The sequence below is a fragment of the Triturus cristatus genome, chromosome 10 (assembly GCF_964204655.1).
Source record: "Triturus cristatus chromosome 10, aTriCri1.1, whole genome shotgun sequence".
Classification (NCBI taxonomy): domain Eukaryota; kingdom Metazoa; phylum Chordata; class Amphibia; order Caudata; family Salamandridae; genus Triturus; species Triturus cristatus.
This window is the reverse complement of record NC_140593.1, coordinates 782,163,663-782,191,422: the sequence shown is the minus strand read 5'-3', so window position 1 is coordinate 782,191,422 and position 27,760 is coordinate 782,163,663. Positions and strand designations below refer to the sequence as shown.

Sequence of the window (27,760 nt, the reverse complement as noted above, 5' to 3'; positions counted from 1 at the left end):
AGTGGAGTTGCGGTCTGTTGCACCCCTTTCTGCCTATACCACTTCTGCCCAGACTGCTGTAGAAGATCAGGCGTGACCGGGCCAAAGTCATCTTGGTGGCTCCGGATTGGGAAGGAAGATACTGGTATCCTGAGCTACTCAGTCTGTCGATCGATCCCCCGATCCGACTGCCTCTTCAGGAGGACCTTCTGTCGCAGCAGCAGGGGACGGTCCTCCACCCGAACCTGTCCAGCCTCCACCTCCATGCGTGGAGATTGAACGGCGGCAGTTGATGCCATTTGACTTGCCTCCTGAAGTCTGTAATGTTGTTCTGGCAGCCAGGCGTCCCTCCACAAAATCGGTATATGCCTGCAGGTGGAACAAATTTGTGGCATGGTGCACAGCAAAGGCTGTTGATCCCCTTTCTGCCCCTCTTTCTGAGGTTCTCCTCTTTCTTCTTTCCTTGGCCCAGCAGGTCTCTGCTCTGGGCACCCTCAAGGGTTATCTTTCAGCTATTTCTGCTTGCTTATGGCTTCCTGATCAGCCTTCTCTTTTCAAATCACCTGTTGTTTCTCGGTTCTTTAAGGGCATTACTCACATGTTTCCTCCTGTCCCTTTCGTAATGCCTCAGTGGGATTCGAACCTTGTTTTGACCTTTCTGATGTGCGCTCCCTTTGAGCCACTTCATAATTGTCCCCTTTGCCTTCTCACTCTTAAGACATCACCTCTGCTAGACTGGTGAGTGAGCTCCAGGCTATCTCTTCTAAGCGTCCTTTTCTTTCTGTCCATCCATACAAAGTTGTTCTCAGGACTCGTCCTTCCTTTCTCCCTAAGGTGGTAACTGCCTTTCACATCGGACAGTCTGTTACTCTGCCCACCTTCTTTCTGCCTCCGCATCCCTCGAAAGAGGAAGAGAGGCTCCACTGTCTGGACCCAAAGCGGGCGCTGTCTTTCTATCTGGACCGCACCAAACAGTTCCGGGTGGACGACCAACTCTTTGTTGGCTACATGGGCTCTAAGAAGGGGCGGGCGGTGCACAAACGAACCATCTCGGTGGGTCGTTTTGTGTATCAAGGCCTGTTACTCCTTAGCTAAAAAAGAACCTCATGTAGGGCTGAGGGCCCATTCCACTCGGGCCACAGCGGCGACCACTGCCCTGGGCCATGGGAGTCCCCTTGCAGGACATCTGTCAGGCAGCAACGTGGGCCTCGCTGCACACGTTTGCCAAACACTATTGCCTGGACAGCCAAGTCTGGAGAGATGGTTTCTTTGGCTGTTATATTCTCCAAGACTTTCTGGTGTGATCTTGGTTCGCAGGCCCACCACCGGGGTTGGTATTGCTGGGATATCTATTCTAAGGTGAGGAATCTAGCGTGTTTCTTTCAGATTAACAAGTTACTTACCTTCGGTAACGATATATCTGTAAGAAACATTAGTTAGATTCCTCACCGACCCACCCATCCTCCCCGTTCTGCGAACCTATATCTAGGGTTGTCATTCCTTTCAGGGCCCTAGAATTTTTTGGCACCCGTGTCGGTCTCTTGCATGGCTCTGCATTCCTGGCGCTGAAAGCCATGTACAAGAACTGATGTCAGCGCTTGAGGGCGGCGTCTAAGTGCTCCGACGTCATCCCGGCGATCACGATGACGGATGCGGACCCGCAGACGACGCCTAGCGATGCGCAAGGGTATTGCTGTTAAAATCTTTCCGGATCCAGCCTGACGCCTGGGGATATTCGAAGGTGAAGAATCTAACTAATGTTTCTTACAGATATATCGTTACCAAAGGTAAGTAACTTGTTCTTCGAGACAGTTCGTTGGGATCCCTTTGGTTCACAAACCCACTGTACCCTAGTCCGTATTGGTTCACAAACCCACTGTACCCTCGTCAGTATTGGTTCGCAAACCCACTGTTCCCTTGTCAGTATTGTTTCAAACTCGTTCTCCATCCTCCGCGTGTCGAAAATCTGGAAACATTTCCTAGTTGAATTGAGAACTTCAGGTGCAGCCTTCAGGGCTAGCCCGTTTATTCACTTCTACTTGAACAAACATCGAGCAATCTGCTGATTGAACCGGACTCAGTTTCAGTTCTGCTCTCTGTACCACTCCAAATATACCTCACCGAGCTTCACAAAATCTGCAACCAGTGCTTGTCTCCGGAGCACAAGGAAGAAGACTGTGATGCCTGTAGTTCATTTAGCATGAAAATGACCCTCTGAGACCATCTGGCTCGACCAAAAGAAATGCAGCGACAAATTTCGAAGACACCTCTGATTTCTTTGAGCGCAGATATCGAACAGGGAGAGGGAAGTGTCCGCAGCGGAAGAGGCCTTCTCTGTGCAAGACTACAACTGACTCTTACTGAAGATGGAACTGAAGTCCCATCATGATCCAGCCGGTCAAGGTGCTGCGAGTACCAAAGCCCCTTTGTCCACAAAACCTGCTTTCTTGAAGTCATACAGTTCGGTTATTTAAATCTGACTATTCTAAAAGAGGCAAGAAAGCTTACTACCAGATCTTGTTATGCAGGGAAGTGTCTACTCTAATAACAATGAATCCTCTAGATCCTTCTATACAAAATATCTTTTACTTGTTACATTTACAACAAACTAGACTGGCTTATACATCTATTAGTTTGCACCTTGCAGCGGTAGCTGCCTATTTGCAGAACAGGCAGAAGTTATCACTAGTTAAAGTTCCAGTGATCAAAGCCTTTATGTAAGACTTGAAAAGGGTAATACCAGCATAAATGCCCCCTGTGCCATTATGGAATCTTAACATAATCCTTACAAGGCCTATAGGACCACCTTTTAAACCATTGTACAATTTTTCTTTGAAGTATCTTTCATGGAAAGTTGCTCTCCTCATTGCATTCACTTCTTTAAGGAGAGTTGGTGAGCTACAGGTGTTAACCTTGGAAGAACCCTTCTTTCAGCTCCACAAAGACAGACTAGTTCTTCCCACCGACCCTAAATGCCGTCCCAAAGTGGTTTCTGCTTTTCATATAAACCAATCAGTTGAGTTACCATTTTTTTTCCTCAACCTGATTCTGTAGCAGAATGAGCTCTTCATATGCTTGATGTCAAAAGAGCTTTATTGTACTACATAGATGGAACTAAAGATTTTTGCACAACAGAACTTTGTTGCATTTGCTCCACCTCACAAAGGCGATCCCATCTCCAATTCTGGCATTTCAAGATTGATTGATAAATGCTATCAAAATGCTATGCAAAAGCAAAAAAATGTATTTATACCCCCTAGAGCTCATTCCACTTGCAAAATAGGGGCGAGAGTGGCCTTTTTAGGTAACATTCCTCTAGCTCCCCTCTCATAAATGGCGAGAGGTTAGCTACAGGTCGGATGCAGGTGTACCACTGGTAGGTTGGTGATATAGTAACACCTCTGAATAAACCTACTTCTCCATAGCGAGTAATAGTGGAGACCGGCAGATTACCAGTTTGCGGGGATCAGAGGCAAATGAGGAAAAAAAAACAAAATACATTCCTCTAGCTGACATATGTAAGGCAGCTACATGATCTACACCACGCATTTACCAAACACTATTGTGTAGCTGTGTTAGCACGCCAACAAGCTAATGTAGGCCAGCAGTACTTAAACTGCTTCCAACAACTGCTACATCTAGAGGTTAGCCACCACTTTGGTGGTATACTGCTTTGTAGTCTATGCAATGCATGTGTATCTACAGCACACATGCCTCAAATGGATTGTTACTTAACCAGTAAGCATGTGCTCTTGGCATGTAGAGCTGTAGAGATTCACATGCACCCACCCGCCTCCCCGGGCACCTGTAGTTGCAGTTCATCATTATATATTCATACGCATGGACATCTCTAGACTCCCTACTCCATTCTTACCCTCTTGCGTGTAAACAATCAAACAATAGAGATGATTTCCAAGCGCACTACTACGGAAAGGAGGAGTCACCTTACCTTGTGACTAGGAAATACTTTTTTGAAGATAAACCACTTGCAAAGATCTGGACCAACACTAGATGGCAGGAGTATGCAATGCATGTGAATCTACAGCTCTACATACAAAGAACAGATGCCTACTGGGTAAGAAACATAATCACCTGCAACTGAGTTCTTCTTGGTTCTAAAATAAAATGAGTTTTTCTACAAAACAATTGGTCCTGGGTTCAGTCTTTGAGCGTTTATCATTTCTTGCCTGTGTGTGCACAGCAAATGCTGAATACAGTCCTCTGATAAGCCTACCTGCTAGACCACACTACCACACATACATCTTTTAGTATTTTCTACGTAAGCCTCTGAGGTCCAGTGGACTCTGCACACAATAATTTACTTTGATATAGTATATACAGAGCCAGCTTCCTACAGTCAAGGGAACCAGATACTGTGGTTCAAACGAAATACTTTGAATAGGGGGCAATATGATGGGATTGCCACGTATGTCAATGTGCAAGTGGTCTTTGCACATGTATGAACATGGGCATATGAATGTGATAAATGAGTGACTGAGCTTGTGGCACTGGAACACGTTTCGTCATATGGCACTGTTGCATTTATAATTCAATGATATAACTATTTTTTTTAGTTAGGAGAAATGTGAAGTGCAGAAAACGTTCTGCAAACATTTTTCATGATATGGACATTTTTCTACACTTAACAAATTTCTCTCCCTTAAAATAATAGATGTTTTTCAGTTATAAATATGACACTGTCTACCAGCCATCGGGAGCAGGATGCCTGCTGTGTGTAAAGGCGAGACTTTGAAATGGTAGAAATTAAACTGAAGAGTTAACTTTGTCTATGGATTTCCTAAACTCATCATTTTAATTTAATGCCATTTCCAATTGTCTCATTTACAAACACCAGGTATCTTGCTCCTAGTGGCCTGTAGAAGAGGTGCCATATCTATAACAGAAAAATTCCACCATTTGTTCAAATAGGAGGAATTTAAAGTGAAGAATCATGCTTCAAAAAAGATTAACACACAATTGGCTTAATAGCGTGGAAAATCGTAATACTTTTCTTCACCGTAAATTTCTCCCATTTAAAAAATGGTGACTATTTTTTTCAGTTAAAACTGCGGTATAGTGTTTGGACTGGGAGCAAGAGGTCTGATGTTTGTAAATACGACACTAAAATGAACTTAACTTGATCATGGAGGTAACTTTTTATTTTAAGTTTCTACCATTTAAAAGCATTCAAAAACATCATTTTGTTCTCACTCCAATATTGAGTGTACAAGTACTTGAGTTAAGTACCTCAGTGCTTTTGTTCTTGACCTATGTGCTCTGGGTCCTAATTCAGACTCCAGCACTGCCTATCAGGCCCTGACAATGATAATGTAATATAAAGAGGCTTCCCTTGACTTTAAAAGGAATAAATGACCATTCACTTTTTTAAAAAAATGAACTTATTACTGTGAGGGGGTCAACGAGCTACTGGTTGGCATGGTGGGTGAAAAAAAAGCTGTTTGAGGCATATGAGCTGTAGATTGTATACTTTAGCATAGGTCGCCATCTGGTGTTTGGTCCGGATGTTTGTAGTTTGTCAAAGAAGTCTTTGTAGTCACGTGATCGGTGACTCCTCCTTATGGTGATGGTGCGCATGGGCATCGACTCCATCTTCAGATTGTTTTTTTCCGCCATCGTGTTTGGATGTGAATTGCTGCACTCCAGTCGGTGTCGTTATCGAAACCCCTTTGACGCCCAATCACTCACCTCTCGATAATATTGTCTCGATCGAGATTTCTTTCGTCGCACATCCTCTACAATCAAGCGACCTAGACTTTGACAACAGGCCTTTGGGCCTACCTTCGCCCACGTTGGATATCGATGGAATGGACTACCCTTCAAAAAATGTCCCCAGTGTGGTGCTTAGTTCCCACACTCAGACCTACACCAAGTGTGTGATCTTTGCCTCTCTCCGGAGCACGAAGGAAACACCTGTGAGGCCAGTATCTTTCAGGTCCAAGAAAACCATCTGTGATCGTCTGGCTCGATGCCACAAAAAGACCGAATGAAGCACTTCGATTCCGTAATCTGTGAATCCGGTCCTGATACCCTTCCAGAACAAGGAGCTGAGAAAACCGATCTCAGTGTCCGAGGCCGATGACTCCGACGCAATCACTCCAGCTCAACGGGCCGAGAGTACTGAGACCCCTGCCTATCCACTCCCACACAGGAGTCTCCGGTAACACGTTCGCCCTCAGGTCTAGGTCCACACCGGCTGAACATTTCAGACGCCCCGCCCTCCCGCTCTGCTATGAAACTGAAAGATAAGCCTCCCGGCTCTGGCTCGAGCCGACCCTCCTCTGGTACAGATAAAACACCTTCGGCACCAACATCCAAACACATAAATGTGCCACCACTGGTGCCGAAAACACCTTCGACACCGAAATCCTCAGCGCCGAAACAGACTAAAGACAAGTCTTCAGAGTTGAAACAGCCTAAACCGAAGTCTTCGGAGCCGAAAAATTTCCTCGAACCGATAACTCCTACAACCTAAGCCTAAACAGGATAAAACCCCTCAGAAGGCAAAGGAACATGCGGGCCATAAATCTTCTGCTCCGAAAAAGGACACTAGATCCAAACGCCTTTCTGCAGCGGACCTTCCAGATCCAAAGCATAAAACAATACATATTGATCCAGTGGTTATATCACTTCCACACTGAAAAGGAAACCGGACTATTCACAAGATTCTCCAGTTCCTCCTAAGAAAAGAAATATAGGCACTAATATTTCTCCACCTCTTCCTCTTCCTCCTTCTCCTCCACCCCCACCGCCTCCTACTGATCCCAGTCTACTAATTTCTCCAGTACATTCCCCACAACCCTCAATTTCACCCCTAGACGAAGATGGTGATTATGGGAGTGGGGATGGGGACGGGGACAGCGAGAACACAAATCCACAAGGGGATGATGATGCACATACCATCCCACAAGATCCAAATCCGTGGCAGGATTAGAATACTGATCCAGATCTACACAATGACCCGGACCTATATCCATCTCACCCATCCCCTCCAGATTACTATGTGGGGTTTGTCCAACTTATCACCAGGGCTGCTGTACATCATGGTGTACAATTACACTCCGATCCCTTAGAAGAGGACTTCCTATTAGAAACTTTGCTCAGCCGCAAAAGTCCACACGCAACCTACCAATGTTGAAGGGATTGCTTACAGGCACCAGAGGTATTTAAAGACCCCGTCAGAGCCAGGGTTCTTAACCCTAGAATAGATAAAGTATAAGGCAGCTCCCAACGACCCAATATACATCAAGGATCAGGTTCCTTTAGACTCCCTCGTGGTGTCTAATGCATGTAAAAGGGCCAATTTACAAACCACAGGAGACGCACCACCTCCTGACAAGGAATCAAAACTTTTAGACTCATCCGGAAAGCGTATTGCGTCACAAGCTGCAAATTATTGGAGAATTGCCAACACCCTTTCTTTTTTTAGCAAGATATGAAGGGGCTTACTATGATGAGCTTGAGAAGCTTATCCAGCATCTACCTGACCAATATATGGACAAGGCAAATGACCTGATAAAAGAAGAAAAATTTATTACAAATACATCCATTAAGTGTGCTCTTGATGCAGCTGATACCGCATCTCGTGCCGTTAATACCAGCATTTTATTACGCAGACACGTGTGGCTCCGGATATCCAGTTTCAAACGAGGTGCAAACCAGTATTATTAACCAGCCTTTTGACCAAGAACATCTCATTGGGCCTGCAGTCGATACAGCGACTGCAAAATCTATGGGGGCCTTGCAATCTCCTTCCCAGAGAGGTTCTTTTCGTCGCTCCTTTTATAGGGGTGGTTCCAAAACCAATGCATCAGAGCAGACTTCTTCATCCTACAAAAGCCCCATTCAAAGTTCCTTTTCCAAAGGATTTTTTAGGGGAGGATACAGGGGTAACAATAAGGTAAGAGGACGAGGTAAAACCCACAACTCCACTACCACCAAGCAGTGACTTCCCTCCACTTCCCCCCCACTTCCCCAGATCACTCCACACCTGTCGGGGGACGTCTGTCACAGTTTCTACCTGTCTGGAATGCAATCACAATAGTTAAGTGGGTAAGACAAATTATCCAGTATGGTTACTGCCTGGAACTCGCCTCCAATCCCCCACATATCCCTCCCAAACACCGTCCAATGTCCACGGAACATTTTACCCTTTTAAAACGAGAGGTTCTCTCTCTTATAAAAAAGCAATAGAACCAGTCCCCTTGCATAATCGGGGCACACGGGGTTTACTCGCATTATTTTCTAATGCCAAAAAAGGACGGCTCTCTCAGACCAATACTGTACATCAGACCCCTAAACCTCTACATTCAATCAGACCACTTCCACATGGTCACTCTCCAACAGGTGCTCCCACTACTTCAACAAGGCAACTTCCTCTCCTCTTTGCATCTAAAGGATGCCTACTTTCATATTCCTATTCATCCCTCTCACAAAAATACCTCTGGTTCATAGTGGACGGTCAACACTATCAATTCAAAGTCCTCCCATTCGGAGTGACCCCAGCACCCCGAGTCTTCACCAAATGCCTTGCAGTGGGGGCAGCTCACTTAAGAAGGCAACACGTTCACGTGTTCCCTTATCTGGACAACTGGCTCATAAAAGCCAAGTCTCACAACACTTGTGTACAACCCACACACAAAACCATCCAATTGCTTCACGACCTGGGGTTCACAGTAAACCTTACCAAGTCTCACCATCAACCATCCAAAATACAACCGTATCTAGGAGCCACTCTAGACACTTCAAAAGCCCTTGCATATCCCAATTAATTCAGGATCTTCACCATGCAGGCTCTAATATCACAATTTCAGCCTCAACATTTGTTGCTAGCTCGAGTCTTTATGCAGCTAATCGGAATGATGGCCTCTTGCATCTTTATCGGTCCTTATGCAAGACTTCAGATGCGGCCATTACAAGAACGTTTGCAAAAATAACAATTGATGGACAGAATGTAGAACAATGTCATACATTCACCCCAGTACAGAGATCTGGGCCTAAATCCATCGTTTTTTTGCTCACCATGCCGTTCCAGTTTGAACCCAGCCATATGCAAATCAGTCTTGACCCTGTGCCTCATGGGAACAGTCCAGCCCGAACTGCCAAGCCAGGTCCTCCCTGGACTGGAAACAAGCATCCTAGGACCGGTTTCTGGCATTTCAGCCGTCTTCAGCCAGGCTTGCTTGATTTTCAGTGGCATGGAGAGCAAGGGACCCACGTCTGGGCATACCCTTTCCACTCTGGGTGACAAATGCAAAAATAACAATTGATGGACAGAATGTAGAACAATGTCATACATTCACCCCAGTACTGATTTGCATATGGCCATGTCTAAACTGGGGTGGTGTAGTGGGCAAAAGAACGATGGATTTAACCCAGATCTCTTGACTGGGGGAGAATGTCTGCATTGTCAGCATTTCGTCCATCATTTGTTTGTTGTAACGCTTTTCGCCCTAAGTGGGATGGGTATTCCCAGACGTGGGACCCGTGCTCACGACGCCACTGGAGTCAAGCTATCCTGGCTGATGACGGCTGATAGCCAGAAACCGGTCCTAGGATGCTTGATTCCGGTCCAGGGAAGACATGGCTTGGCAGTTCGGGCTGGACTGTTCCCATGAGGCACAGGGTCAAGACTGATTTGCATATGGCCATGTCTAAACTGGGGTGGTGTAGTGGGCAAAAGAACGATGGATTTAACCCAGATCTCTTGACTGGGGGAGAATGTCTGCATTGTCAGCATTCCGTCCATCATTTGTTTGTTGTAACATTACAAGAACGTTTGGCACATCAGTGGAACCAGGCTTAAGGTCAGTTGACAGATCTGGTGTTGGTGGAACACAACCTGTCCAAAGGTCGGCCGTTCCTTGACCTGGTTCCACAAATAGTGCTAACAGATGCATAGCTCACCGGCTGGGGAGCTTTTCTCCAAAACCAAACCGTTCAGGTCATATGGACCCCTGAACAAAAACAACTCCACATAAATCTGGAGTTACTAGCAATCTTTCTAGCACTAAAGTCTTTTCAACTCTTGCTAGTAGGCAAAGCTGTCTTAGTACGTACAGACAACTTGACAGCAATGTACTACATACAAAAACAGGGGGGGACACTCCAGCTTTCACGACTAGCGCAAAGCATACGGAGGTGGCCTATTCCTCAAAACATATACATCCTCGTGCAACATTTCCTGGGAGTACACAATCAGATCGCGAATCTGCTCAGTCGTCAAACACAGCAGATCCACGAATGGAAACTTCATCCTCAAATTCTTCTTCCATTCTTTCACATGTGGGGCTACTCAGAAATAGACCTGTTCGCCACACACCAAAACGCAAAATGTCCAAGCTTCATCTCCAGGTATCCACACCCATTGTCCAAAGGCAATGCGCTATGGATGAACTGGTCAGGCAGATTTGCATACGCTTTTCCTCCTCTCCCGCTCATTCAGTTTGTGGTTCGGAAGCTCAAACACTCCATAACAATGATCCTAATTGCTCCAACATGGGCATGCCAACCATGGTTCACAACCCTGTTGGAACTCTCCGTAGTACTTCATCAAAAGCTGCACCTCTCCCCCAAGTTCCTCACTCAGAACCATGGAGAGACAAGGCATCCAGATCCCAATAAACTAAATCTTGCGTTCTGGCTCCTGAAGCCCTAGACTTTAGCTACCTCAATCTCCCGCCAGACTGCATGAACATTATTAAAGAGGCTAGACGTCCTACCACTAGAACATGTTCTGCGGCAAAGTGGAAACGATTTGTCATCTACTGTACAAACAACACATTCGATCGGTTAGATGCTTCCATCCAAAACATTATCTGTTATCTTTTGCATCTACAACAATGTAACCTAGCATACACATCTATACGGCTGCAATTGTTGCTTACCTCCAAAACAGACGTGTCTCTGTTTAGCGTACCCGCTATTAAAGCGTTTATGGAAGAACTTAAAAGAATAATTCCACCTAGTGTTCCACTTGCTCCTGTATGGATTCTCAATATTGTCCTTACCAGACTCATGGGTCCTCCATTTGAACCTCTACACAAATCCAAGATACACTTTCGTACTTGGAAAGTGTCCTTCCTCGTAGCTATCACATCCATTAGGAGAGTTAGTGAACTCCAGGCATTAACCATACAAGAACTATTTTTACAAATACACCATAGTAAAGTGGTTCGTAGACCTAACCCAACATTTCTACCTAAAGTAGTATCTGCCTTCCACCATAATCAGTCGGTTGAACTTCTAGTATTTTTCCCTCAACCAGTCTCGGTGGCAGAACGCGCTGTCCACACGTTAGACCTTAAAAGAGCAATACTCTACTACATCGAAAGAATTAAGTACTTTAGAAACACAAAACAACTCTTTGTAGCTTTCGCCCCACCTCACAAAGGCAATCCCATTTCAAAAACAGGAATTGTAAGGTGGATTGTTGAATGCAACCAAATATGCATCTTAAAGCTAAACGTTAATTAAATATTCCATACGCAAACTAGGGGCTTCTATGGGAACATTCCCCTAGATGACCTCTGCCAAGCAGCAACTTGGTCTACAAAACATACTTTCACTAAACACTATTGTGTAGATTTGCAAGCAAAACAACAATCTACTGTGGGCCAGGCTGTACAAAGAAAACTTTTTCAAGCCACTGCAACAGATACAGGTTGCTTCTGCTAGGGAGAAAACTGCTGTATAGTATTTGCTAAAGTATACAATCTACAGCTCGTATGCCTCGAACGGAAAATGTATGCCTCTGTTCTTGGCATGTAGAGTTGTATACGGCCAAACACCTCCCTGGATACCTTTATCTGTTGCAGTGTTATCTTACTTAGATACATTACATGGACATCCTTTTCTATTCTCTTACTAACTCTATCAACACCCTTCATGGCGAAAAACAATCTAAAGATGGAGTTGATGCCCATGCGTACTATCCCCTATCTCGTGACTACAAAGACTTCTTAGATAAAAACAAACTGCAATCATCTGTACCCAACACCAGATGGCGATCAATGCTAAAGTATACAACTCTACAGCTATACATGCCAAGAACAGATGCATACTGGTAAGTAGCATTTTCCTTATTGGTATGCAGCCAGAGAGATTGCCAGTGACTGGGACTAATTTAAGCATTGCATCCATCACTTTGTTTTTTAGTACAATCCACTGAAAATAGACATTGTCATAAGGTGTTGCGATTTTAATATTCACATGGTTTCATGTATTTGTGTATTGAAATCAAGAATATTTACTCACCTTTTCAACTCCCTTTTTCCTCTAGTGGTGTAAATTTGATGATGATGTAGTATCAAGGTGTACAAAGGAAGAAGCAATTGAACATAACTATGGAGGCCATGATGATGACTTGACGGTACGACACTGCACTAATGCATACATGTTGGTTTACATCAGGGAATCTAAACTTAGTAAGTATTTTCTTTCTGATAGCACTGTATTTAGAATAAACAGTTATTACCGATCTTTGATTTGCAGGAACAACATAGTGTCTCAAAATTGTATTTTTCTTCAATTGAACTAGTCACTTGAGCATAGTGCCAACTTTATTTTGAAATGTGATATCTTCTTGTAAGGAGCAAGCACAACATTATGTTGGGGCTTGTACAGACAGATATTGTAGATCTGAAAGAGAACATTAGTTATAGATTCCTTACCTTAGAATTGCCCCCAGGCGTCAGACTGGTTCCGGAGACTTTTTCTGTAGCAATCCCCTCGCACGTCTGTAGGTGGCGTCTGTCGACTCTGCGTATGTGTCGTGGTTGCCGGTATTACGTTGCGGTGTCTACTTAAACACCGCCCCTGCGGGCTGACGTCAGTTCTTCGTTTTTCCACACCAGCCAGCACAGATCTGTAGAGAAGCTTGCCCCTCAGTCATTTTCTGACTAAACTTTTTTTGATTTTAGTAGACTTCTTTGAGTCTTTGACTCGTGGTAGCACAAGGGATTGTCGTGTAGTTCCTATATTACTTATACAGGATCTGCGCGTTTGGATAACAAACTGTGGGACTAGTGGCAGACTGATTCCGTGCAACCCCACCGGATACGTTGGCTTGTCTGTATTAGCTAGCTCACAGTGCCACTATATTCTCCTCTTACCAAGGAGAGAATAGATTCTGGCAACCTCAGAACCTGACAACCCTGATCCCTCAGGATCGTGGAAACAATGTACTAATTTTTGATCAGTCACTCTTACTCACGTAGTTTGTCTCAGAGATATACAGAATAAACAGGCTGGGCGTTTTCAATAAGAATTTATTGAACAGTTGTTCTAGTATAGAATAGATGAGCTGCAACAACCATTAGACAGTAGCTAGCAGAGCTATGATTAGAAGTACTACGAAAGTAAAGGGATGGTAAAGTTCTACTGTCTTGCAGTAATCATCAATATATACAAGTACGCCAAACACATGATAAAAAGTGCGTACTCCAACGATGCCTCCCTAACTAGATGTACCTAAATGTACCTCGATCTGTGTAGGTTTTATGCCAAGAATTCCTCTAGGATCTAGTCAACCCCATTACTTGAGAGAATATGGGACCCCGTCCTGGTCTCTAGTTAGACTCCCCGCGAGGTATGTTAGACCACTGCGAGCTGGAGCATCTGCATGCAGGAACCTCAGCGTCTCTGGTCAGTGTGTCAGCTGGGATGTCTCGGTCTCCTCTCCCCTTCTAAGCAAGATGTGATGTATATATACCCATAAGTCTCCCCAGGGGTCCTACCTTGCTGTTAGTGTCGGCCTAAAGGATGACATCAGGCCTGAACTTTATACAGAGATGTTATACAGGAGATATTATTCCTGCTGTTAGTCCTGCTGTTGTTCCAAGAAGCCTCATGCATAATGTATGAGATTCGAACTTGGGAAAAACCCGCGTTCTAAATGCAGCCGTATCTAGGTAAAAGGTCAGTCCCTAAGAAAAGTTATGTATGTAATGTAGGCAAGAAAATAGGTGAAAGGTTGAAATATTACCTCCGCCTATATAGGGTACCTATATGGAATATAACTGGATGTCCCCTTATCGGACCAGCATCAAGCTTTGTGACTTCTGTCACAATTTGATCTCTGTCACGGATCCGTACCTTGTGTGCCTTTGGTGCCTGGAGCACGACCACAAGTTGTGCTTCAACTGCCAGGCCATGAATCCGAAGTCTTTGCAGGAGTGGTCCCGAAAGTTCTTTAAGGCCCGGCAGTCAACTCCTCGTCGTTAGAGGTCCCGTTTGAGAGGAAGGTCTCAGGACTGGTTGCTGAGCCACCACCACTAGTCATTGAAGTCTATGCACCTCTCTGGTAAGTTGAAGCACAAGAAGGCGAAGAAACATTGTTGCTCTTCGCCTTCTCCCAGTCCTTCGGCTGATGCGACGCGGGACCCTGAGCATCGTCGCTCTCTTGCTCAGTCTTCAGAGCCCACTTCGGAGACTGGTCCGCGCTTCCTTCTTTTTCCCGGAGTCAAAGCGTCCCCTGTTCAGCTTCAAGCTTTTTGTGAAATGCTTCATAACATTTTTTGGCAGCCCGACTCAGCCGTCACGCCTTCGGGCCCTGCCGATTCGGCTGGGGGCCCTGGGCCTTCGATACCAGCGGCTCCGGTGCCAGAGGGACCCCGAGAATCCAGGCCTGGATCAGGATCGGTGCCGGTCAACCTCCTGGTACCCTCACTGGTGCCGATTTCAGTGACAATGCCCCGGACGCGGTTGTGCCACAACCGGCGTTGACCCCAGCCTCTTTCTTGACTTGGACACGGTGCCAGACAGTCGTTCGACATCTGTACTGGTGGCAGAGTAATTTTGTACCGCTGTTCATCGCTGGCGTTCTCTATCACCCTGAGTGGCATCCAGGGGAGAGGGAGGGGTCTGTAGACCCTTTAGCTGACCAGCTTGAAGAGCCAGACTGGTGAGAGGAACTGGGTGATGCTAGTGGTTTGGATACCTCCCCAGACCTTATCATACTCCCCTACTCCCCTACTCCCCCTTCCTACCGAGGTTACGGAGGAGGGAGCTTTGTACGTAGTGTTGCTGCTTAGGGCAGCTGAGGCCTTTGACCTCAAGCTTCCTATGGTGGCAGTCAGGACTAACCTCCTGACAGAGGTGCTTCAGCTGTCAGCGGCCTCTATGAAGCCCCTGCTGCCTTTTAATGAAGCCCTCACCGACTTCCTTCTGGGCACTTGGTTCGAGTCCAGCACAGGGACTCCTGTGGACAGTATGATTGCCAGATGCCCCCGGGCGACCCCCTTTTCCCCAGATAGGAAATCCAAAAAGCTGGACCACCTTGAGAAGATTATCTTGTTAGAGGCATATGAGCTGCAGCTCACACACTAGCATAGTAGATCGCGATCTGGTGTTGGGCTCGGATGCTTTCACCTTGTTGTCTTCGAAGAAGTCCTTGTCACGAGATAGGTGACTCCTCCCCTGGACGATAGTGCGCATGGGCATCAACTCCATCCTTGGATAGTTTTTTTTCCGCCATCGGGTTCGGATGCAACTTTTCTGCTCCGGTTGGAAATCGCAATTTCAAACTTTTTCGAAGTGCAAAACTTCCAGAAAAACCATCGAATCACTTTATTCTTCGACCCGACTTTATCGGCTCGATTCCGGACGTCGACGCAGGCCGCTGGGTATATCCACGCCGTAAGGACTACGGCTCATGGAAAGGACGCCTTTTAAAAAATGCCCCCAGTGTGGAGCAAAATTTCCGCACAGTGACCATCACAAAGTCTGCAACCTGTGCCTATCACCTGAACACGACGAGTACAGCTGTCCAGCCTGTGCATCCTTTAGATCGAAAAAGACTATTCGAGATCGAAGGGCTAGATGACACATCATGGCACAGAGACCAGCTCCAGAACCAGAGGGCATCTTTGAAGGCCCCGATTTCCCTGAAAAAGATTCAGAGGATCTTGAAATCATCTAAGGCAGAATACTCAGACGACCTCCCCACTCCTGGGCAACGTGTGAGTACTACTGCCCCTGCCCAACCCCTCCAAAGGCAGTGGTCAAGTCTTCTACTGTTGGCCCCAGTCGAGACTGAAAACATCCTTCAGAAGCCCTGCCACTGGGCTGTGCTCTGAAGAAAAAAGTCAAGCCTTCCGGTAGCTCGGGACCGAGCAAACCATGTAATTGTCCTGTCTGCACCTTCGGCACTGAAGCCAAAAGAACACTGTGCCGAAATCGGCTCAGACGCCTTCAACCTCCAAATCGGCCACGTAATTGCCAAGGCCCATAGATAAGCCGGCTTCGAACGTTCCCAAGCCTAAAGATCCAGCTTTGACTCCGAAACTAACCTCCTCAGCACCGAAACAAACGGCTAAGGACTTTGATAAGCCTCCTAAGGCCAAAACCTATAAGGATCAACTACAACCTCGCTCGGAACCAAAAATATCGGCACCGTAAGCGGTTACCGAGGAACAAGAAATTTTTCGCCCAGATCCTATCGATCCAAGGCAGAAAAACATTTATAGAAACCCAAAAACAGGACAGGTCACGGCTGTGCCATGTAAAAAATGAAAACTGGACACACCATATGCTCCAGTTCCTGTACACAAGGACTCTGCAACATCGCCTATGCCCCCTTCTCCTACACTGCCTTCTAACCCACCTCCTCTGCCTACATCACCCTTACCTGTAACTTCACCACCACATACACCACCTCCACATGATGATGATGACCCGGGGGGGGGGGGGGGGGGAGAGATCCTAATGACCTGTTTACGGATCCAGATACCTCATCACTAGATGATTGGGAATTCCCTATCCCAACAGACCTCCCAGACCCACCGCCATATCCTTTAAAACCATCTCCACCAGATGATCACCTGGGGTTTGCTCAATTATTAAACAGAGCTGCACTTTATCATGGTGTTACAATGCACTCCGAACCAGAGGAAGATTTCCTCCAAGATATTTTTGAACAATCCCAAAAGTCGGTGCAAATATTACCTATGATCAAAGGAGTAATTGAGCATGCCCCTGAAGTATTTAAAGATCCTGTCCGTGCCAGGGTTCTTAACCCTAGAATAGAAAAGAAATTTAGGCCTGCCCCTGAAGATCCTACTTGCATCAAAGCACGGTTGCCTTTGGATTCTCTAGTTGTTTCCAATGCTAGAAAACGTGCCAACTCCCAGACCTCTGGAGATGCACCACCCCCGGATAAAGAATCCAAACTGCTAGAAGCTTCTAGCAAAAGGGTAGCAGCACAAGCAGCTAATCACTGGCGTATTGCCAACACCCAAGCACTACTGGCACGATATGACAGGGCACACTACGGCCTGTCAGAAAATCTATTACAACATCTGCCTGACCAGTATAAAACTCAGGCAAATGACCTTATCCAAGAGGACAAGCTAATTTCAAATGTCAATTAAATGTGCACTTGACGCAGCAGACACTGCTTCTAAATCAATCAACACCAGTGTACTCCTTAGACGACATGCCTGGCTACGCATTTCAGGCTTTAAGCAAGAGGTCCAAACTACCATACTCAGTCAGCCATTCAACCAAGAACAGCTATTTGGGCCGGCTGTAGACACTGCCCTTGAAAAAATAAAAAAGGACACAGACTGCAAAGTCCATGGGAGCATTACAGTCTCCACAAACGCGTGGCTCCTTTTGGCGCTCCTTCTACAAAGGAGCCTCCAAAAACATGGGCGCAGACACCTCATCTACATTCAAAACCACTACACAGACATCCCCCAGTACGGGATATTTTAGAGGCGGATACAGAGGGTACAACAACAAAGGACGAGGTCGAGGTAATAACAATCGCACCTCTCCTGCCACAAAACAGTGACTTTCCTCCGCTCCGCCCAGACCATTCCATTCCAGTCGGGGGCAGACTAACAGTTCCTACCTGTCTGGAATTCCATCACCACAGACAGGTGGGTAAGACAAATTATCCAGTATGGTTACTGCCTGGAACTAACAGCTACCCCACCACACATACCACCCAAACAGCGTCCAATGTCCGCAGACCATCTTATGCTACTCAAACAAGAAGTTCTCTCACTGCTTCAAAAGCACGCAATAGATCCTGTTCCTTTAGAGCATCAGGGAACAGGGGTATACTCACTGTACTTCCTAATACCCAAAAAGGACGGGACTCTGACCAATACTCTACCTCAGACCCCTAAATCTGTATATACACTCTGATCATTTCCATATGATCACTCTTCAACAAGTGCTCCCACTGCTGCAACAAGGCGATTTCCTTGCCATTCTAGATCTCAAGGACGCCTACTTTCACATTCCCATACATCCTGCTCACAGGAAGTACCTAAGGTTTGTGGTAGACGGACAACACTACCAGTTCACAGTCCTTCCATTCAGAGTGACCACTGCACCCAGAGTATTCACAAAATGTCTTGCAGTAGTAGCAGCACATCTCAGACGACAAATTCATGTCTTTCCGTATCTAGAGGACTGGCTAATAAAAGCCAAGTCATTAGACAAATGTGTTCTACACACTCACCAAACCATCCAACCATTACACAACTTGGGGTTCACGATCAACTACCCCAAGTCACATCTCCAGCCCTCTCATATACACCAATATCTAGGAGCTACCATAAACACCGCCACAGTACTAGCATATCCCAGTCCAGCCAGGATAGCCAGTATACACACTCTTATCTCAAAATTTCATAACCAACACTCTCTTCCAGCTAGAGTGTTCATGCAGCTCATAGGCATGTTGGCATCTTGCATCTTCATTTTCCCTTATGCGAGACTTCAAATGCGTCCTTTACAGGAATGTCTAGCGCGTCAGTGGAACCAGACTCAAGGAAAACTTACAGATCTGGTGTTGGTAGACAGCCACGCACATCGCTGTCTACAGTGGTGGAACATAACAAACTTGTCCAAAGGGCGGCCGTTCCTAGAGCCTCTTTCACACAGTGCTGACAGACGCATCACTCACAGGATGGGGAGCCCATCTCCTCGGACACACAACTCAGGGCAAATGTACCACTCAACAGAAAGTGCTCCATATCAATCACCTAGAACTGCTAGCAGTATTCCTAGCACTAAATTCCTTCCACTACATGTACAGAACAAGGCTGTCATCATCCGGACGGACAACATGACAGCCATGTATTACATACAAAAACAAGGAGGCACACATTCTCTGCAGCTGTCCCAGCTCGCACAGAACAGTTGGAGATGGGCCAGTCCTCAGAACATATACCTACTTGCAGAACACCTTCCAGGGGTTCACAATCAGATTGCCAATCTGTTAAGTCGACAGACACAACAGATTCACGAGTGGGAGCTACATCCCCAAGTTCTACCCTTTTTCCAAAAATGGGGCCAACCAGACCTAGATCTGTTTGCCACACACAAACGCATAATGCCGAAACTACAGCTCACATGCCTCGAACGGAAAAGGCTACTTACTCAGAATGCATCTGTTCTTGGCATTTAGATCTGTAGATTCACATGCGCTCTCCCATCCCCCGGGTACCTGTACCCGTTTCAGTACTATTTTACTTGGGTACATACACATTGACATCTCTATTCTAACTAACACTATTCTCACCCTCTGAGAGAAAACAATCTAACAATGAAGTTGATGCCCATGCACACTATCACAGAAAGGAGGAGTCGCCTACCTCGTGGCTGGAAAAGACTTCTTTGAACAAAACAAAGTGCAAACATCCGGACCCAACACTCGATGACAGACTTAAAGCATGTGAATCTACAGCGCTACATGCCAAGAACAGATGCATACTGGGTAAGTAGCATTTTCCATACAGAGCCAGCTTTCTACAGCCTCCTAATTAAAGTTGGTAAAACAAGATGCTTTACACTCCAAGTCTGCTCTCCACAGTTACCACTTACAGAGCTTCCAAAGGTGATCAAAACCGCTAAAATTAACATAAGAGCTGTCTGTATTAGTGCAAAGTGCCTTACCTAAATGAGAGTGCACCATATACTAAGTTAGCCTCCTACAATGGGTGCCCATTTGGAGGGCGAATTCAGCCTCTCCTCCTCCACTGGCAGTCTATAACATCAAACAAATGGTTACTCCCTTCCTTTCCAATCTTTCCCTCCTCCTTTACTGCCATCTTAAGAACAGCTGTCAACGGATCAGCTTTACTCGCTCTTAGAGGAAGTTATAGCTGTCCTGGCCAAGAGGGTCATAGAAAAGGATGTTGTCGAATTCTGGCTTTGCGGGTAAGTCCCACAAGCATAAGAAGAACAAGAAGTTGAAGAGTTCTTCGAGTTTTCCCCATCTGATGAGACCAAGGAACATCCGCATTTGAGTCCTGGCTCCGTGATCGAGCCATTGCCATCACCGCCCCTCCCAGAGTTTCCTGGAGCTGGAGCGAATCTGAGTTTTACAAGGCCATGCACCTCATATTTGAGTGACCTGTCCCCGTTGGCATGCTGTCAGTCCCCTGAGGCTCTGGAAGGGCCCCTACTGGTTTTCTGCCTGCAAACTTGTCTCCCTCACATTGGGCCCTTTGGATCCATGGATCGATCCGGACCAACGCTGGTCGAGCTACATTGACCTTACTCATTGCCCTCCGGTGATGCAGTCGTCAAACTCCTCCATTATTTCTACAGGAAGCCAGGTTGGCATCGTTCGACGCAGACTGCAAGCACTCCTTCGAGGCCTGAGCATATGCTCTATTCCAATTGACTTGGAGTTGGATGATTAGGAGGGGGTCACTGGACCCTGATGAATACCAGTCCCTAGATGTCATCTGACACCTGATGTGGGGATCTGGCAGATGCCTGTGGACTGGACACCTTCCTAGATACTGGCTTGGTCTCTTCCTTCCTTGGCCATGAATAAGGCTGTGGTAGTGAGAAGGGCAACTGAGGTCCTGGACCTTCAGCTCCCATCTGTGGCGGCCAAGACAAATGTCTTATCTGATAGACCTCTATTTGCAGATTCCATACCTTTGAATTTCCCATATATCAGGCTGGATCAGGAAGGTTTTGCAGAGCAATACCCCTTGCTCGCCCGTCGTGTGGCTCCCTTCCCTCTGGTGAGTCCGCGGGGTTGGAAGGGGTGACATCTAGTTCGGCGCCATCGGCTCCTGCCATGGCGCCGGTGGTGCCTCGGATCCGATCCCAGATCCAGGTCTATGCTGGTTGGGCCATTGCAGCCTCCTCCGCCGTCGGTAGTTTTGGTGCTGCCGGTGCCCATCGGTGGTACCAGCCCCATCCTTATCCCTAACGACAGTCTGTATGACGTTGCTCAACGCCAATTGAACCCAGGGGTTCTGTGTTGTAGCCTGAACACTTTTAGAATTAATCAGGCTCAGGAGAGGAATAGAAGGGGTCTATGGACCCTTACGGACACCAGGTTGACTCTGCAGGGCATTTGGACTGTTATGGGGAACCTGGGAAAGCCAGCGGACTGGACACTTCTCCAGAAACTGACATTCTCTCTCCACCACCTGAGGCTACGGAGGAGTCGTCGTCTTGGGTCATGGTGGTTAAGAGGGCAGCCTAAGTTCTCTGACTAGAGCAGCCCTCTGTGCAGGTCAGGACTAATCTCCTGGCTGAAGTGCTTCAACCTGGGGCTTTCACTCCCGAACCTCTTTTGTCCTTTAACAAAGCATTAACTGATGTCCTAGGCATGTGGTCCAAGCCTAGCACAGGGGCTCGTGTGAATAGGACAATTGAATAGCTAAACTTTGGGTGACCCAAATTTTCTCAGCCAGCACCCCACCCCAGAAAGCTTGGTGGTGCAGTCCTCCAGTTCCCAGGTCACGTTCCCTTCTGCCCCTCCTGTTAGGGAAACCAAAAGGCTGGATTTATTTGGGAAGATATTTTCTTCCTCAAGCTTGGCATTGTGGTCGGAGTACTGCATGCTTATGGGCTGCTTCTCCCACTCCGTTTGGGAGACGGTTGTGCAAGTGCTGCCACAAGTCACAGAGGAGGTCCTGGCTGTGCTCTCTCAAGCAGTTAAAGATGGGAGAGATGGAGCAAAATTCTCCATAAGAGACAACTGATTCGCTGGGCAGATGGATTTCCACGATGGTGGCCTTGAGGCGCCATGCCTGTCTTAGGACAACTGGTTTCTCAGATGATGCAAATTTGATGAACATGCCCTTTGATTGAACCTGTCTTTTTGGGGAAAAGGCAGATTCGACCCTGGTGAGGGTCAAGGAGACTCGAGTTACAGCCAGATGTAGGAAGCTGTCTCTGTATATACTATACCAAAGTAAGGTATAGTGTGCACAGTGTCCAGAGAAACCCCAAAGGTAGACAGCGGTAATGTTAGATAGACCCTTACTCTCTATTTGTGGTTGTGTGGTTGAGCAGTAAGGCAGTACAGTGCTAAGTATTTGTTGTACACACTGTCCGCATATGAATTCACACACTCAGACTGAACTTCAGACCAATTGTTTTTGTATAAAAATATGTATTTTATTTTCTAGAACCAAGCAAGCCTGGTATAGGTAAGTCGATAAATACTTCGCAGAAAATGCAATTTGAAATGCAATGGTAAATGTACTTCAAAATGGTTACAGTTTGAATTACTGGTAATGCAATGCTGTGAAATGCTCCTCATATATTGTATAACGACTTTGTAATGAAAATTACAGGTAAGTTACTTTTGAGATTACTTTTTAGATTACTTTTCTACTCGGTGTGATTTGCCTAGATATCACACTGGGAAGTTTCCTAGAGAAAAGGTAAGTAAAATCAGTTTTGCACAATTATTTTTCTGGTTTCCATACATATCAACTCCACACTTATAACATTTTTCAGAGAAAAACAGACAATGGATTCCTATGGAGAGAAATTAAGTTAACGGTTACCAGGTTAGTAATTTGTCTTTGGAGCTGAGCTTCTAGGGTAAGAACAAGGATTCCCACAGGGTCAAGGATGCACTCTCGTTACACCCTCAGCTGCACTAGGATGGCCAGGTGCAGAGTGCTGAGGCCCAATGTTATCCAAAGGGGGATAAGGGGCCTCCAGTTGGTGGCTGCTGCCAAGCAGGCCACTGGGTTGTGGGAGCAAAGCTCCTGGACTTTCCCTCAGGGCAAATAGGGAAACAAATTAGCACCAAAGGTGCACCCTCAGCGGCACTAGGTCGGCCGGGTGAAGGGTGCTGTTTCGACATTTGGCGCCCTGTTGGTTTGAAATGAGAACCTCCGGTTTACAAAGGCACTGCATCCTCTGGGACGAAGGTCTAATTGGTGCGACCACCACTTCGAGAGCTGAGTTGGGAAATTAGGGGTTAGTTAGGCACCGTTGGTTTGGGCACACAAGGCCGTGGGGCGTCGGGTGCAGGGATGTTTTTTGGGGCCGGATCATATTACCAGCTCCTGGTCGTGGTTAGAGGGGCCTTCTGGATTTAGGCTGCAGGCGTCGGCTGGATCCGCGCCAGATGACCTCATTACACCTCCACCGGCGCCGCTGCCAACTGCACCACTGCTGTGCCAGATGCCGGTCGCACCCCCGCCCCGCGCTTGAGCCTGAACAGAACTGGAGGGGAGAGCTGGGGGTATGCGAGTGGTCCTGGCACTTCACCCGACCTTGGCATGTTGCCTCCTCCTACCGTGACTACGGAGGCGGGAGCATCATACGCTGTGGTGTTGTGTAGGGCGACCGAGGCTCTCAACCTCTAGCTTCCTACAGTGGCGGTCAGGACTCACCTCTTGACTGAGGTGCTTCAACTGGCGGCGAAATCTTCGGAGCCCCTGCTTCCCTTTTATGAGGCCCTCACTGACATTCTTTTGGGCACCTGGTCCAGGCCCCCATGGACAGGATGATCGCCCGGCTCCAGGCGACCCCACGTTCCTCTCACAACACCCCACCCCGGAGAGCTTTGTGGTCCAAGCCTCCACCTCCAAAAGCGCTTTCCCTGCCTCTCTAACGTAAAGGGAATCCAAGAAGCTGGACCATCTTGGGAAGAGAACTTTCGAGGCATATGAGCTGTAGATCACACACTTATGCATAGATCGCCATCTGGTGTTGGGCCTGGATGTTTACAATTTGTTGTTGTCCTAGAAAGTCTTTGGAAGTCACGGGATAGGTGGCTCCTTCTTTGGACAATCGTGCGCATGGTCATCGACTCCCATCGTTCGATTGTTTTTTTTTCCCGCCATCGGGCTCTGATGTGTTTATCGCGCTCCAGTTCCGTGCCATTACTGATCCAACTTTCGAGGGGCAATCCTTCACCCTTTTCTCTGGTATTGTTCCGATCGCGTTCCCTACTCGACGCGCCATTTTACAAGCTCGAAGTCTTCGATTCCAGGCGTCGAAGAAGGCCTTTGGGCCTACCAACACCATTCGACCTGGTTCATGGAAAGGATTCCGTTCAAAAAGTGTCCTCAATGTGGATCCAAGTTTCCACACACAGATCTGCATGAGGTGTGTAACCTCTGCCTTTCACCGGAGCACGAGGCCAGAGACTGCCCAGCTTGCGCCTCTTTCTGCTCCAAGAAAACTATCTGGGATCGTCACGCTTGAAGAAGCATGACTCGATCGTCGACATCCATTCCTGACGACATCTTCCAGGAGCGCGTCTATGTACCAGAGCAGGAGCGGGTCGAAGACCTCGTCAGCGCCTCCGAAACCAACGACTCCGACATTTAAGACATCACCCCGGGGCAGCGGGTCGTAAGTAGTGACGTCGACCCCCCTCCCCCCACCCCCGAAAAAAGCTTTGGTAACACCTTCACATTAAGGCCTAGGTGCACACTGGGACAAGACTTCCCACATCCTGCCTTCGGGCCCGACAAAGAAGTCCACACATAAGCCTTCAGACCACTCTGGATCGAGTCAGCTTGTCGTCAGTGCCGAAACCCAATCCGCAGCACCCAAAAAGAAACGGTCTTCCCCCTCCATGCCGACCACTGGCTCAACATCAACGTACTCTGCACCGAAACCTACTGGTACCGACCCCTCGACTCTGGAAAAAGTAATCTGAACCAAGTAAAAAGCCACTTCCGAAGAGTACAGGTTCTCAGCCTACGGAACCGAAAAAACCCTTGGAACCGAAAAAACAACCGGTTCCACAGGCTCCTTCAGAAATCAAAAAACCCCAAGTTTCCAAGCCTAAACAGCATAAATCAGCTCCAGATTCGGCGCCACACAAACCTTCGGAACGGAAAAAATCAGCACCAAAAGACCAACCTCCACAAGAATTATTTCGCCCTTATCCAACGCAAAAAACTCTTCTTAAAGACCCAAAAACAGGTCAACTAACTCTCAGTTCCAAGGAAAGAACAATGGACAACATCTTTTCAGATTCCACCTCCTCCTCCCCGTCCACACCACTCCCCTACTCTATCTCCACTCCCCTCACCATCTCCTCCACCTCAGGACGATGATGACACTTAAGGACGGGGGGGGGGGGGGGGGGGGGTAGAGGAATGCAGACGATGAACCATTAGGGGATCCTAGTCAGCCTTGCAACCGAGGCGACCCATGGGACAATTATGGCACGCCAGATGTCCCTGATGTGCCACAAGACATCTATCCCTCTAGACCTTCCCCTCCAGAGGACACTATAGGTTTCACCCATCTCGTTGACAGAGCTGCACAATACCACGGGGTAGCTCTTCAGCTCTTCATACAGTCTCTGTGGAGGAGGTTCTTCTAATGGACACAAAGGTCCACTTCTGTTCTCCCCATGTTAAAAGGGGTAAATAAACACGCACCTGAAGTGTTAAAAGATCCGGCTAGGGTTATTAACTGCAAAATAGAGAAAAAATACAAATCTGCCCAAGCTTGACCCGGTTTACATCAAGGGACAAATACCATTGGATTCCTTAGTGGTGTCCAACACCAGAAAGAGGGCTAACTCACAAACATCGGACGATGCTCCGCCTTCTGACAAGGAGTCAAAACTCCTGGACGCTTCTGGAAAACTAACAGCATCACAAGCAGCCAACATATGGCGTATCACCAACACAAGCTTTGCTGGCTAGATACGATAAGGCACACTACGATGAGTTGGAAACCCTATTACAACACCTCTCAGACAAATACAAAGCAAAAGTCAACGACCTCATACAAGAGGGTAATATTATAACAAACACCTCCATTCGTTGTGCTCTAGATGTGGCAGACACCGCCTCCCAAGCCATCAACACAAGTGTCCTTTTACGTAGACCTGCATGGCTACGCATTTCAGGGTTTAAACCAGAAGTTCAAAATACCAAACTTAACCAACCATTTGATCAAGAGCATCTATTTGGTCCTGCTGTAGATTAATCTCTAGAAAACCTGAAAAAAAAGACCGACCCGGCTAAATCAATGAGAGCCTTGCAGTCGCAAGCTCCCAGCCGTTCATTTTGTCGCTCCTCTTATAGAGGCACCTCCAGATGATACTCCTCTGACAACCCCTCTACATCCTACAAAAGTCCCACCCAAACAACCTTTACCAGAGGTTATCATAGAAGAGGCTACAGAGGCAATAATAACAAAGGCAGAGGCAAAACTAACAATACTCGCTCCGCCTCAACCCCCACACTGACTTCCCTCCACTCCCCACGGACCATTCCACTCCGGTCGGGGGAAGACTGCTACAATTCCTACCTGTCTGTAGCAACATCACTACTGACAGGTGGTTGAGACAAATCATTCAAACCGGCTACGGTCTAGAACTCCCCTCTACTCCCCCAAACATACCACCGAGACAGCGCCCAATGTCAACAGAACATTTATCGCTGCTAAAGCAGGAAGTTCTTTCCTTTCTACAAAAACATGCAATAGAACCAGTTCCCCTGCATCATCATAACACAGGAGTTTACTTCCTGTACTACTTCATTCCAAAGAAGGATGGAATCCTGAGACCCATCCTGGGCCTCAGACCCCTAATTCTTCACATACAATCAGACCATTTTCACATGGTCACACTTCCCACAGGTTCTTCCTCTGCTCACAGAAGGCGATTTCCCTGCCACCCGAGATCTCAAGGACGCCTACTTCCATATTCCCATTCACCCCGCTCACAAGAAATATCTCATATTTGTAGTCGATGGTCGGCATTACCAATTAGAGGTTCTTCCATTCGGAGTCACCACAGCACTCAGTCTTCACAAAATGTCTAGCAGTAGTTGCAGCTCACCTAAGCAGACAACAAATTCACGTCTTCCCAAACTTAGACGACTTGCTCATAAAAGCCAAGTCATACAGCCAGTGTGTAAATCACACACACGCCACAATCCAACTACTTCACGACTTAGGATTCACCATCAATCTAAGTCTCACCTAAAACCGTCCCACATACAACAGTATCTCGGTGCTACAATAAACACCTCAAAAGGCCTTGCATATCAGTCCACCGAGGATAGCAAGCATACAAAATCTCATTCCAAAATTCCAACCACAACACTCGCTTCCAGCTAGTGTTCATGCAGCTCATAGGGATGATGGCCTCTTGCATATTCATAGTACCTCATGCCAGACTCCACACGTGTCCCCTACACGAATGCTTAGCAAGTCAGTGGAACCAGGCTCAAGGTCAGCTGACAGTTCTGGTGTTGATAGATGGCCGCGCACACCACTCTCTGCAGTGGTGGAACACACAAAACCTTTCCAAAGGGCGACTGTTCATAAAGCTGGTTCCACAGATTGTACTAACAGCAGACGCATTGCTCACTGGCTGGGGAGCTCATCTCTTATATCATACCATGCAAGGCAAATGGACACCTCACCAAAAGTGACTCCACATCAATCACCTGGAGTTACTAGTAGTTTTTCTGACATTAAAATCATACCTGAAACAAATATCAGGCAAAGCTGTCAGTCTGCACCGACAATGACCGCAATGTACTATAAAGAAAAA

At 46.9% G+C, this 27,760-nt stretch overlaps 1 protein-coding gene across 2 annotated transcripts in view; it reads left to right on the top strand.

Annotated features, from left to right (window-relative positions):
- Positions 1 to 27,760, top strand: part of USP7 (ubiquitin specific peptidase 7) — a 1,511,465-nt gene that overhangs the window by 667,502 nt on the left and 816,203 nt on the right. For both annotated transcript variants that reach the window (XM_085628311.1, XM_085628312.1), the window contains exon 14: positions 12,278 to 12,422. In XM_085628311.1, the coding sequence (XP_085484437.1) occupies positions 12,278 to 12,422 (145 nt within the window). The remainder of the gene's footprint in view (positions 1 to 12,277; positions 12,423 to 27,760) is intronic.